The 15,250-nt window shown below is 34.0% G+C and overlaps 1 protein-coding gene across 1 annotated transcript in view; it reads left to right on the forward strand.

The window, feature by feature from the left end:
* The first annotated feature begins 287 nt into the window (after window positions 1-287).
* LOC114118974 (uncharacterized) overlaps window positions 288-15,250 on the forward strand; it is a 106,560-nt gene continuing 91,597 nt past the window's right edge. Inside the window, exon 1 of the mRNA XM_050202398.1 lies at window positions 288-804. Coding sequence (XP_050058355.1) covers window positions 622-804 — 183 coding nt within the window. The 5' untranslated portion in view covers window positions 288-621. The remainder of the gene's footprint in view (window positions 805-15,250) is intronic.

Consider the following 15,250-nt stretch of genomic DNA (forward strand, 5'->3'; position numbering starts at 1 on the left):
CATTGAACCCATGACAGTTTTATTTTTATACAATGATTTGAATTGTAATCAAAAAGGGTTAAAAAATAAAAACTTATAAGAAGACCCGAAATACCACTATAGTTACGCCAATGTCTATTACCTTTACCAAGGTATATTTTATAGAGGTTTATTTATACCAAATACCAATAACGGATTGCGAGCGCGTAACCGAATCGTGTGAGGCAGCAAATCGACGTACATCGACTGGTGCTGCGCCCTAACGGCCGTTTTGTGTGAACTGTGGCGCGGGGACCGGCACCGGGTCAGTCCCGCCGACTACGTTATCGGTCCAGCAGTCAGTCGTTGTCCGTTCGGCCACTCGTCGTGTTGTCGTGTTCGTCGTCTCGTCGCGGTCTCGCCCGTTAAGTTATCGACGTGTTTCGTAATAATTAATAATATTATTTTCGTTGTTATTATAAATAACCTACACCACCTCTGCTGGTTCGTGACATAAAATTTAATTTGTACATTTTCCAAGAGTATCAGTCGTAAAAAATCGTGATAATATCGTGTTGAGTTCGTGTTTCGGTTGTTGGACGCAGTGAAATCGGATTCTTGTAAAGTTTTGTCTTCGACGACCAGTGATCACTTGCGAAAACCATGACCGTTTCCTGCGGATTGCTGGCTCGCGCAGCCGTCGCTCTGTCTCCGGTTCTGCTGCTTCTACTGCTGTTCCGCGGAACGACCGCGGCAGCGGTACAAGACTTGGTGTTTGCCGACGAGGACTTGATGAAAGCTTCGCCACTCACGGTGGCCCAATGCCGCGCCGGATGTTTGCACAAGGTCAGTGATATTGTATATTGTATTATTATATAGAATATATTAGGGTATCGACGATGCAAAGACATAAGATACAAAGTACATTTTTTTAATCTGTATATTTTGTGATTACTCGTCTTCCACCGACGTAGTTTTTAATTCACTGTAAATACTTGATTTACGTATTGCACGCTAAAAATTCATTAAAATATTGAGTTTAATATAGGTATAAGGTGCACTCTTTGATGACGAGGCTTGCTCGAACGAAACGAGTTTCTCCGAACTTGTCGAGGGTTATTCACTGTTGAGCACGTTACTTTAATTCGCCGAATCGCGTCTCTATAAATAACTTTTTGTATGTGAACAATTTTTCCTACGAGTAAAACACTTTAATATTTAGAAATCAGATAGAAATTAATAATATTGTAATTTTAAATGTTGTATGTTTACTATATACTTTGCTTTTATTCAGACTATTAGGTTTGTTGTAAAGTTAAAAAAAAATAGGATACCTAAGCTTTTTGACGAAATATTTACGTGTTTTCGAGACACGATTACGAGTTAAGATAGACAATATGTGATAGGTACCTACGTAAAAATAGCTGTTAATTAGATTTTCAATTACGATTTACGATTTCAATGTTGAATTTGTATGTCCCGGTTATCGGTATTCAATTGTAGGGTAAGAACTTTCAAGAGGTTCATTCGGTGTAATTGCATGTTTATAATATAATTGTAGGTAGCTAGGTCGCATATTATACCCCAGTACAATAAACGAATTAAAAAGTAAATACTATACACCATAAGTTTTCAACGTTTGAATTATTAGACGGATACCTAATTAATAATATAGCGTGGTAAACAGAAAAAAAGAATCGAGTTAAAAATATAATATACATTATAATTCAATGTTTTAAAATTTTTTTTTAACATAGTTCTCTATGTTTTAATTTGAAATATAGCACATTAATTTCTATAATTTTGAATTTCATAGGTTCAATGAATATTGTCTTGTAACGGTATTTGTTTATTTCTGATTAATAATCCATATAGACAAACAATTTTTATAATTAACTGACAAAATTAAATTTGGTTATTTCATCTATATATTTATTGTAATATAAATTCGAGATAAACTATACTACCTATATACTTATGCATATATTATACAAACATTTATTTATTGTACCTATAACAAAAACGTATAGGTAATATAACATTAAAATGTTAAAATGTCTCAATGTTTATTTTATAGATTGTAAATAAATTGTCATATTTTTAATAAATAAAAAAATAATAATATACGACGTATACGCATTTTATTCATTTATATAATATATGTTTTTGTTATTCATTTTTTTTCTTTTTTTCTATCGAAAATTCCAAGTCTTGCCTAAAACAATAATCCGCGACGTAATGCTACGATGAGGAATTATTTTCGAATCCTTAATTTTATTCTTGTCGTGTATTGTATTTTAACGTTTCATTCAAATACTTCGCAGTAACCCACAGGGAACAAATAAGACATGTCAAATCGATTCACTATAATCACGTATTCATTCATTATGCATAACAATTCGACTAATTTTCAGTACTTAAAAAAAAATTCTGGACATAAGATATTAAACTTAGTAAACCTAAATAGACAATTATTGTCGTTATTCGTTTGATGTTGTATACACTCGTAAATCGTAATTATTTTGTATTATTTGAAATTTGTTTCTATATTAGGTTTACATTGTTATAATTTATACCTAATATAATAATATTAAAAAATATACGGAAGTGAAAAACAAAATGTTGATTCTTTACACATGAGATATACCTATAGGCTATAATATAATAATAAAAAAGTTTTAACTAATAACCATGACTAAGTGTATGAACTATAATGTGCAATATAACAAGTGAACAATAATATTTTCCCGCGTGATGACTATATGTGCGTAGGCAAATACGACTAATTAATTGAGCAGTGCCGGAGGTATTTACTCATTTCACATGATGTTCTACACACTCTTTCAGATGAACTAGTGAAAATTATGTTTGTGATTAAAAAATTATCGAGTATATAATTAGAATATTAGATGTAGTATTAACGTACTATATATTATAGTAAGCCACTACTATACTATATTAATTATATTTGTAACAGTAATAATAGTTATATGGTCGCGAGGAAAGATTGTATTTCGTATAATATAATATACTCTTTAACACCTATATACATAGTGCCTTGTATGTGTACCTATAGTTTTGTGGTTGGTGTTGGACATAAAAACCGCATTTAATGACTGTCGGGGTTTTAGCGTATTTCGAAGAACGCATATGGCCTCGGATCCATTAATTATCAAAATTCGAACAGAAATTTTTTTTTTTTTATATATATATACCAAAATATATGTGAGTATGTGTAACTATATAATCAGTGACTGAATATTGAAAGCTTTCTCTGAAATATAATTATACATTTACTATTATAATTTTGAAATAATTTAATTTAATTTTAAATTGTATTAGGTACCTACATTATTTGATTGTTGAGTTTCTGGCACATATTTTCGTCAACATAATATATTATATCGTTCATAAATTCATAATATTATTATATCGCGCTTAAAGTTCATTAATTATCATTGTTTAATAACTCGTAGCCTTTATATTTTTAAATAAAGTTGAACAATCTTAACTGCTATTATAAACCTAAAAGTAGCAACATAATTTTTGTCACATTTAGATTAGAAACTCAAAACACTTGTTTACGTGATAGCTATTGTTTTTAATAGTTAGATTAATAGATTTTTTTTATTAATTTTGATAATGCAGCTATAGGTATACTTTAGTGAGTATAGGCCTACAACTCGAAACTTTAACGTTTTAATTGTCACGTATAACCTGTTTTTCTTCAATTTCGTTTTGAACTTGGAACGTAAATAGGACGCGTGTGTGTATAGATGTACTCTATAGTCTATAGTTTAAATTATGTAAATAACTACATAAGTAATATGTGTATAGTTTTTATAATAATCGAATTAATCTTGTTTGTCGGTCGTGTGACACTGGTTGGTAGGACGCGTTTAAAAAAAAATGACTACAATGATGACAAAATCTTGGTTCGCGATCGTTATGATATTAATATGTAATACTTATACAGACATATAATGAGATATACTATGGTCATTGGTTCCTGCCCGCTCATTGTACCCGAGAAATATTACACTTGCAACGCGTTAGCACCTACGTGTGGCTCTGTAAAATAAAACGCTTTATCGGTGTACACGAGTCTCTCCCATTTTCTCTCTTTCTGCATGTCTCTCTGTTACTCTACGGTCCACCAGTAATCGTTTGGTTTTTCTCTCTAGTCGTTAAAAAGGCCCCGTTGCAGGTGCACGTAATGAATACAATATAATATACTGGACATAATTAACGCACTCTAACACGCGTTTACATTCCGTATGTTAACTGTCGTACTTGTTTGCGAGTATTCCCGTGCGTGCGTATACTCATATTGAACGCATGTCATTCACGGGCATAATGGATTATAAACGCGCGCGATTCACTTCTGAGTCGTCTCGTGACCACGCGCGTGTCTTATAGATTGTCGTCAGTGACCGGGTAAACGGTAGGTATAATAATGTAATATAATGAATCAATTATTTACATTCATGATGGACGCAATAATAGTGTCACTTGTGTCAGGATTCTTAAAATACTCTGGGATAATGCCGCGCCTTCATGGTTTATTATTATTATTATTATTTTTTAATTTTTACGACGCGTCGAGAGATGTTCATGTCAGTTATACTGTCGTTTATAATCGATGATGTCCTTATTGTCAGAAAAACTCAGTTAATAATAATATTATGCGTTTGAGCTTTATAGTTAAATCCACTAAAAATGATATAGTTTCATTTTATTATATTTTAGGAATTTATATATTATTATACATTAATATACTATAATATTATATTCGTTTGGTTTGAAGCGTCGATTCGTCGGTTAAAATTATTAAATTTATTGCCATCGTATATTCGTCATGTACCTATCATATGTTATTTTATTTTACAATATTTATGTAGATATCTTACCTATCATCTATCTACAATCTACTCATCAAAATTTAAATTGGTATATTTTCGGGTATATTTAATATATTCTGTCGTAGGATAAATCTATCATCTATATACTTCGTTTACTATATATTTATTTTGTTAATAGTAAAAAAAATGTCTTTTTTTAAGTATAATGCACACAAATCAAAATATGTGTATAAACAAGCGCTTAAAAAAATCGATTGATGTAATAAATAATATACTTTGTGTCTGTAATCGGGTGTGCGGGGTTACAAGCCTTTGGGCAATTTTTGGGATTAATATAAATAAATTATTCCGACATAATGTTATCAAAAAAATTATTCAGAACTGCCAGAAATTGTGGCATAATAATATAATGCGCGCGCGGCGCTCGAGTATGTGAGTATACACGTTTGAACCCAATAATTTCGTTTTACGAAAAAGAATATCCCAAGGAAACCCACGCCTGCATAGTATATTATATATATATATATTTATACAGAATGGATTTTTGTGTGTGGACACTGTTGTAGTAAACGAAGAGTAATAAATCAGTTGTTTTTTTTTTCATCCGTATGTGCATGTGTTGGGGAAACGTTTTTTTTTTGTTTATTTTTTTTTTACTTTTCCTCTGCGTGCGTCAAAATTTGATTAACGTTTATCGGAGATAATGATACGACTCGGGCGCGGGACGACCAGGGCTCTTGCCAATAAATTACCGTGTACGGCACGCGGACGACGAGGAAGAGAACGCCGTCGTGGTGTTTCACGATCCGACGACGATTACGCGAGTTTCGGTCGGCCACGCGATGTATAATGTTTTTCCGATCACCTATAACCCCGCCACTCGGCGAAAACAACCGCGACTTGGAGGTCCTCCTGCAGCATCTGGTCGGGCGCACGCGGTATAAACACGTTTATAATAATATAACATTATAACACAATACGATATAAAATAAAATATTACGCACGATATATCTATATATTTTATTATATATCCGTCGCGCAGGAAATAATTAAGCGCCCGTCGTCGTCGTCGTCGTATAATATTTTATATTTAGGACCATGTGATACCGGCTTTGGCAACGGCAGCAGCGTACGTATTTATACGTAATATCATAATAAGCGCTGTAAACTAAACTATCTATGTAGGACAGGTACAACAGTGTGCTTAGATAAGGAAAAAAATGTAAGACCCTACGGAGAGTGCAACGTGTCTAGTCTAAACTTTTAACATCATGTGACTTGGTAGTTGGTAGTCGTTTTTGATGTTTACCCGAAATCAACCCTTTCACGTCTAGACCGAGTGGTATCCTAACCGAGTTTTCAACCATAATATTATGTAGGTATACGTCCTGTACATCGTTATGATAAAATTAAAATAAGTATAAAAGTCACTCGAGTCCGAGACGATCGATTTAGCGATATATATTTTATGCGAGTGTGTCTGCTTGTTTCCGGTCGGTTTGATTAGACCTATCATACTACAACAGCTGAACCCTGTATGGCATAACAAATTCGTAACTAGGTACCCGCAGGGGCATCGTACGAGAACGATCGTCGCGCATCGTCGCTATACCGTTCCTGACTTATGAGGTGTGGCACGCGGAGTTCCATGAAAACCGAATGAGTTTTAAACGATACGTCGACTTTGTGGTGGCTGTTTTACACTATGTACAGTAATAATATGCTACAAAAATGCGATAGCAGGTACATCACATGACATATTATACTAGGTGATTTGATATGCGCCGACTTAAAACTTCGCGGTACTATACGCCTCCGCTAAAAGTAGTAGTCGGATACAGCGTATGACACGTCGCGCTTCGCTTACCGTATACGGCTTACCGTGTTCGAAATAAAGTCTTCATAAAATTATAAAAAAATTAGTGGTTGATGACTCGTGTAAAATGTATTATTTTATAACAACGCAAACGCGGATACCAGTGTGGGATTTCATTAAATTTTGATGAATATATTATATTATAATACAATAATTGCGCACTAACATTTCCATAAAAATGCGTCATTACAATATATACGCGTGTTTACTTTTGCTGGAGCCTGGAACACAAGGGTTAGGTCTTTTTTAACAAAATTGTAGCCATCCTTTTTCGGCCAAATCGAAGTCTACCTTTATTTTATAATATATGTAATATGGAAAAGTACTAAAAATCTTCTACACTCCTCTATAATACGAAACTTTTGTTCCACACGAGATTTCATTAGGTATATTATGGAAGTTTTTGATTTCTTTTTGGTATACTCGTATACAATTTTTACTGTTAATTCATCAATCGGTGTAGACCATCGAGTTTGATTGTAACGGTTACTACCATAATATTGTAGGTAAATGTAATAATTGTCTATGTTTTTTATTTATATAACATGAACGTACTAAATTTTTAGATTTGGCCTATAAGATACTATTTTGGTTAAAAATGGTTATCTTCAAATAATAATATTATAGCCGACGAACAATGTTCGTTTACCAACGGTTCTTGTAATCTCGCGAACGTAAATAATCGACAATAATTATTGCGTTACAATGGGTTATACAAAACGTGTGTTGCATATTATCAGCGACGGTTTGTGAGCTTTGCGTAGGGTGGTGCGCGCACACAATTTTTTTATGATATATAGGGTGTGAATAAATAAAAATTATCTACACACATACACAAAATAATGTAGGTACTTTAAACTTATGGTTAAATAAAATAAAAAATAAAATGCTGCAGCGTACGGGTATATGGTGTGTTGTAGTTTTGATGACGTTCGATGAAAATAGGTCACATGCATAAAATAATTGTGCTATTAAAGTTTGAAATACCGAATGTTATCAGCTAATGTGTCAGTGCATGTAAATAATATTAGTACTTCCATTGCCCAGTCACGACGAATTCGTGTTCTGGAAATGATCTAATCGTTAACGGGCAATAGCACGCTTGTCAAGTGTCAACAATAAAATTCGTTTTCATTTTTATTAAATAATTTTAAATTGCTTATTGTGTGCACCAGTAATAATTTATTATACAAACCTAACAATTTTTCTTGGATGGGTCACGCTACTCCTTTTCACTATAGTATGAGCAACCACTGTGCAATATGTTGGTACATGGGTATTTTATAGTCAGTGAAAAAAATATCGCCTAAATTCGAAAAACTAGATGACATGCATCAAAATACAATATAATATAACGTATGTAAAACAAGATTTATCTATACCATATACTATACGTATATATATATATATTATAAATGTATAATTGTTATTATTATATTGTGTATAACAATGTGGTGTATGGTATATCGTCCAGGTGTGTATGAGAAGTGTGGTACTAACTCGGCTGCATATATTATTGTGTTTGTCCGTAAATTGAATTTCGTGTGTTCACGACCAGATACCGTCAACGGTTCTCGCGCGATACTGATCGTAATAATAATAATAATGGTCACTCGGCTCTTGTGTACACAAACACCGGCAGCCATGTTTTGCCGGCGTCTTTTCCTCACTTATCGCGTTCGGATCGCGCTCGAGCGCCGTTGACCTTGCGCTCGTGCACCCATATGCACCACGCGAGCCGCCGCCGCCGCCGGTCCATTTGGATCTATTTAATAATATTATTTCCTCCATTGGTATACATTTTATATTTCAATGCACACTGCAGGTTTATAATATTTATAATATGTATATTATTCGAAAAACAGACTTCTGACTTAGTATACGTTTCACGATGTTATGCGTATACTAATGTTATACCGTATTCGACACAATTGTCTGCGCGACACGTAAATGTGTGTATAATCTTGTAATATTGTGTTCCATTCAAACGTATGTTATAATATAGAATATGTGTAACAATAATGTATAATAATATGTATAGTAATAATATATTATATATTTACCGTTTACGTCTTATATATAATATATATGTACATTAATACACCCGTTAGGATTTCAGAGAATGTATTAATTATTATTTATACGGACACTGTTCTTATTATATTTTATTCGTATTTGTTCAGTGCGTATATAAACTATATACATACACCTACATATAAATACTTCCGTATGGGTAGCGTTACAGTGAATAGTACCTATATATAGTCATATTACATTAATTAAATTTACAGTACGGCAGGTTTCGTTTACATATAATGTTATAGGTATACACCAGATATTATAATGTTTTATGCTTGTCCTATTTCTCGTGTTCGACCAAGTTTCTACTACAAGTCCGTCATCATTGTTGTTGTTCGAGAACGAAAACCTTATGCATACCCATTGAAACCTACATTATAGTAAAGTTATATTTTATAATAATAATAAATAACATATAGATATATTAATATATTATTGTATAGCTAGTTTACGAAAGTATATTATGATATTCGACTGTCACCATAAAACGAGCCCGTTAGTAAGGGTCGCTTGCATCAAACTTGTCGTGCTGAAAACTTTTTTATATCATTTTATCACGAAAATCCTATTGTGGTAACCGATGTGTCGTACCAATGTGGTACCCACACCATTATTTTACTAACTCGTAATATAGTAGGTATGTCGTACAGGTACCTATCTAATACTTGAACACAATCGCTGTCGCGGCTTGCGCGTGTTTTTGACCCGTTTCGGCGGAGAGCATATGTTATATAATGGTATGGAAAAATATATCGGAATGGTAGTTATACCTATCGAAAGCACATAAATCATATATTATACATGTCCGTGATATCGGTGTACCGCGATATTACCTATATAATATGATAATATGTATGTATGTGCTCGTGTTGAGGAAGAATATTATATCGTTTCTGCCCGGACGGACGTCGCGCTATCTAATATCTTTGACGTGTTTCGGACGTGCGCATAATAACATAATAGTATTATAATAATATATTATATACAGTATGGCATTACAGTGTATCGTATATGTGTATACCTATTACCTATAGATATTCGTATGAGACTTGGATTCCGCGTTTACAATCCACGGCACGGATTTTGACTCTTAATCATTCTCGCTGTACAGCAGCAATACTCGCAACGGCTGCTATATATATATATCAGGTGTAGGGCTATATATATACGTATAAGGCTTATATTATGTACCTCGACGGCAGGCAGCTGCTGCACACACACTATATACAGTATACACATATATATAAATAAATATGTACATATTAAAACGTACGCTTTGAAATAGTAGGTAGCATTAAAAATAAAAAATAAAAACGAATCTTGGCCGGCAGAGGTTATAGGCTATGATAATGGCGGCGGTAGTCCGATTTGTCTTGGTCTGACAGTTGCCCTCCTGTGTTTGTATGATATTATACCTATGTACGTAACGCGCGCGCGCGCATCTACATAAATGAGTTATGTGTGCGCTCGTCGTGTGTGTTATATTGCTCAAATATTTCATCTTAACCCTTTCACCGAGAAACTTGTTCCGTCAAATGTGCGTATCGTCTTCAAAAACGTGATCGTTCTCTTGCAGACTGCAAAAGACGTAAACATTATACAATACAACGTGCAAAGTACATCCTATGCGTGATGATATCCTAAATTTTGGACCTATATAATATAGTGTGATAACTTTCCTGTAAATAAACTACCTATTCGATAATCAATAGGTACCTATAATACGCGGTTGTTGGTACATTTGATATGTAGCTAGGTGTACTGCACATTCGGTAAAACAAAATACGCAGTTTGGTGATACATTTATAATATATAGGTAATACGCGCGCGTACACCCACGGGATGGCATACCCAACAGTTCCATTGTAACAGCACCCTTTGGACGACCCGACTCGCGCGAGGGAACTCGCAATTCTACGGCGCGCAGCCGCAGGGTTTGCCGCGGAATTTACATTTCGCACAAAGTATGTATAATACGTGTATACTATATATAGTATGTAGGTACGTGTCTGCCTCGGAAAAATCCTTTTGTGCGCGATGGTTGTCAAGTGATGCGAAATATTCAAAGGTAAAAAAGGGCGGTGGCCAGACGTCTGTGGACGACACGATCTGCGGCGGTTCCACTAACCCCACACCATCCTCGCACAACCCCCTCCCCTGCACCCATCATCCAGTGGCGACCTTTTAATGCGGTCTGGCAAGTACATTATCATGTTTACCACGGTATTACAATATAATACGTTTACACAACGATAATATTGTATATTGTAAGTTTTCGATTTTACCAAATCGTTTAGGCGCACATTGTATATAAATTATTTTAAATTATATTATATATATGTATATTATATGTAATATGTGTACGCTTTTTATTGTTATTTCTGTTCGAAATCCGTTTATTACTGAACAATGGCGCCTCGGCGTGTATAATGGTTTACATATTGTTTTTGAACGCGCCGCGTACCGCCGGATTCGTTGTTTTTATATTATTTTTACATTTCATATACATATCTAACAATGACAAACAATAAAATGATAGTTTTCTACGCGTTCGCGAGCGGCTGAATTGGTTTCAACTATGACCCGCATTGTGTTCTATTCTTTCCCCACCCCCACACCCACACCAAACCAACGCCGCCCAAACAAAATATACATCATCTTTTTTCTTTTTTTTTTTTTTTTGTAATTAGATCTCGTACAGACTATCTCGTATTCTGTCGATATGTACGCTCGCACAGAATCCTCGGGGACTCTCCTCCACCTACCTTTTGTCCTGTCACAAGCAAAAAGGTCCATTGTTTCCGTTTTTCTTATTTCTCCTCCTCCATATAGGAGTATTATCACTCCATCGGTTGCCGTCGTCGCCGGTGCCGATTGTCATCTATTTATAAATGTATATATATATATATATATATATATATATATACTATTGTGTCGTACAAGATTCTCACCCTTCCCCTCCCCCAAACAAAACCCATGTGAGTACCCAATGAAGCCGCCGCCGCCGCTTGTAAAAGTAAAACGTCTTTCCTCTTATATGATATATATTGCGATGACTAGGTCAGAGTCAGATTTCACGAGCTAATCGCAACGTAAATGCACCGTCAATGAGGTCGTATAATAACAATATATTCATAGGATGCATGCGTGTATTTTTTCTCGTCGTCGTAACATGTAATACTATACACATTGGGGGAGGGCAGAGTGACGCTGCAGCGTTGTGTCTATATAACATTTTTTAAATCAATTTTTTTTTACGGTTGGAGGAGAGAACTCTAGCCAAACATGGCGTTTTCAAAATGGTTTCTTCGAATCCCCCCTCCACAGGTTAACGATTAGTACAATATATACCCCTGCTATCACATTTCACATAATATAGGTATGTGTACACGAAAAGGAGTTTGTACGAGAGTGTGGGCTGCAAGTGTCTCTTATCATGGATCCTTTAAATTTCTTGTTCATTGACTATGGAAACAAACTACATTATTATTTCCAAGGAAATATGTATCTACGTTTTACGATTTATATATTGTGTCTAGGTATTATAATTTCGAGAAGAGAAACAATATCACGATAAGTAAATATGGAGTATAATTTAATTTAAGTACATTAGCTCGCATACATAGATTCTATATGTACATAAACGTTCTAAATATTATTTTATGAAGCGAACGTAAACGGTGTAGCGCGTTTACGAGTAGAATATTTTTATGATTCCTTTTTGTATTAATTGTTTTATAATTTCGCATACAGTCAAAAGATATTATATTTTAGATCATCTTACCAGTAACGTGGAATCGTATAAAACAGTTATATTAAAAATAATTTCCAAGGCCCAAGAGTATACAACGAAGCGTAGTACCTTATACCTGTAGTATAGTTATAGTATGCTGTACAGTTATATATAATAATACATAATATGTAGTATGCACATTTGTCAATGGGCGCGCATTGACAGCTGACCCTCGTAATTATATATTATATTTGTAGACGCCTTCTGGGCATGAAATGGCGTGTGCGGCGGGGAGGAGAAAAATAAAAAGGTTCACCAGACTTTGTATAATATATATTATACATCGTGTACAATAATCGCGGTAAAAAGGGTTACCTGAATGCGCTATTGCCGACGACCAGATGGATTTCTCGTAATTATTATTCGACCGTCTGTGTACTCTGCCGCCACTGCCGCCGCCACATTTATAGAATGGTAGCAAATTGTGTTCATTAAATTATATATAGGTACTATATTATTAAATATTATGTTGCACAAGAGAATAACTGCTATTTGATATCTCGTTAGGTATGTGAGTATTGAATTTTAGGACGAAACACACGCGATCAAACGTTTCGTTGTTTTTATTCTATGGGTTATTTGAAAATTCGTTTTCCTCCAATATACAGATGGATATAATATTATTATAATCTAAAGCATAGGTACGATATACACAATGTACACAATGTGATAGGTACGAGCATTTATAATGTTAAATGGCGACAGCAATGGTTGTGGTTATTGCGCACCGAATGTATACCATTATATTATCCCTAAAGGGTTAAGCCGTCGGTCGAGAAACTTGTGTGTGTGCGTATATAGAGCTAGGAACGACTAGAAACATCACCGGGATAAGGAGTGTACGGTATATTTTAATATGTATATATATTGACACAAGTCAATTGAGCATAATATTGTATAATATGTATATATACTTTCATAGAAACAAACATTTGCGGTTTTATTTTATCATTGCGTCAAAAATTCAGCCACGGGCGACGGATATAACGAAAAAGTGAAAAAAAACAATAATAATAACATCCATTTCTTCGGGTAGGTAGAGAATTTAAAATGAACACAATATTACGAATTGGCGCACGCGTGTCTATAATAATAATATATTTTAAATTTTTATACCTAATTATGTAGTTAAAGCAGTCCCTTTATAAATTATTAGATAATTTTTTTTTTAGATTCTGAGCGGAGCGAGGAATGTATTGGTTTCACAATGATGTTTATTTCTTTTTTATTCTGTAAACAAAATATACTTAAAAAAATAAAAATATACTTCATCTTTGAGGATCGATTTCCATAAAATCCTTTTTTTTTATTATTGAATAACTATAATTATTAAGAAACATATAGAGCGCGTGGCCCTAAAAATAAATTCTAACATGATTAACTTTGAAATTGTCCGAGATCGACCGGTCGATCGCGATAGACTGTTTGGCCGCCCCTGTTATAATAACGATTAATATGCGCTTTTTCACTTAGATGCAACACCTTTAGAAAAATCGACGCTTTTCATCAGATCGAAAGTTAAAAAATTCGTGAATTTTTGTGTATAATACTAAGACTCGTTTCAAGGAAATGTCGCACTGCATAACTCTTTATGCGCTTACGAGCAGACACGCGAAACCTGTTTCTTGTTATTAGTAACGGAGTCGTTGAGAAAACTGAAATATTGTTGTCACTCGCTTGTAAATAATGATAAATAACGATAAATCATGTTATTATTATTTTTGTTACCACAAATAATATTATCACGGCGTTCACCTCGACCACAGTATACTAGCATAAACATGCAGGTAACCGCAGTATGTATATTTTTCTGTTGTTTCGTCGCTCGCTGGTCGAACAATCCGTTGTTAATCGCTCAGTCTTTTTTTTCTGGTCGTTAACGTTAGATTCTATCGATCAACCTGTATTAATTTTTGTGACTACAATGAACAGTAGGTACGATAAAATTCAAGTGGAAATGTGTATTATCGTTTATGTCATTCATGCGATGTACGTGTTTGCGAGCTGCATCATTTCCGGTCCAAGTGTCCGACAAAATGATATGTAAATGTGTTGTCAACATCGCCTGTTTTATAAGAGTCGGCTTGTCAAAGTAAGACGCATATCATAATATAGTGGCTCTTGTATTATTATAATTTATTATTCACATGTCCCTTATTACAGGGATAGATAAATTAGGTTGTTTATACTATCACGTGTTCTGCGACCGTTATTCGTTAACGTTGTTTAGAACTTTTTGTATTTCACATAGTTTATTATTATTTATTGTTATAATTGTTATTAGTTATTACAATGTGTGTGTATATACATTGATCAATTTGTAAAAGCCGAAATAGACCGTAGTTTCATTTAATCCGGGCCATATTACAAACCCGAAATTTGTCACAACTGACTGGCTACTGATGTCATATAGGCAAATATTAAAATATTAATATAAAATTTTATTGAAAATGATCTCTTGAAATTATAATACAAAATAATATATGATATCTGTACCTACCGAGATAGTTCGCAAATATGATATTATCTTATATCATATATGATTATAAAATTTAAATATTATACAAATAAATAAAACATTATACTACCGCCGTTATGATAATAATACTTGAAATTCGATTCGTTCGCGTATATAATCCTAGACAAGATCGGGTCCGGCCAACTCGTCGAACGCGTTATTTT

The sequence above is a fragment of the Aphis gossypii genome, chromosome 2 (genome assembly GCF_020184175.1).
Source record: "Aphis gossypii isolate Hap1 chromosome 2, ASM2018417v2, whole genome shotgun sequence".
Classification (NCBI taxonomy): Eukaryota; Metazoa; Arthropoda; class Insecta; order Hemiptera; family Aphididae; genus Aphis; species Aphis gossypii.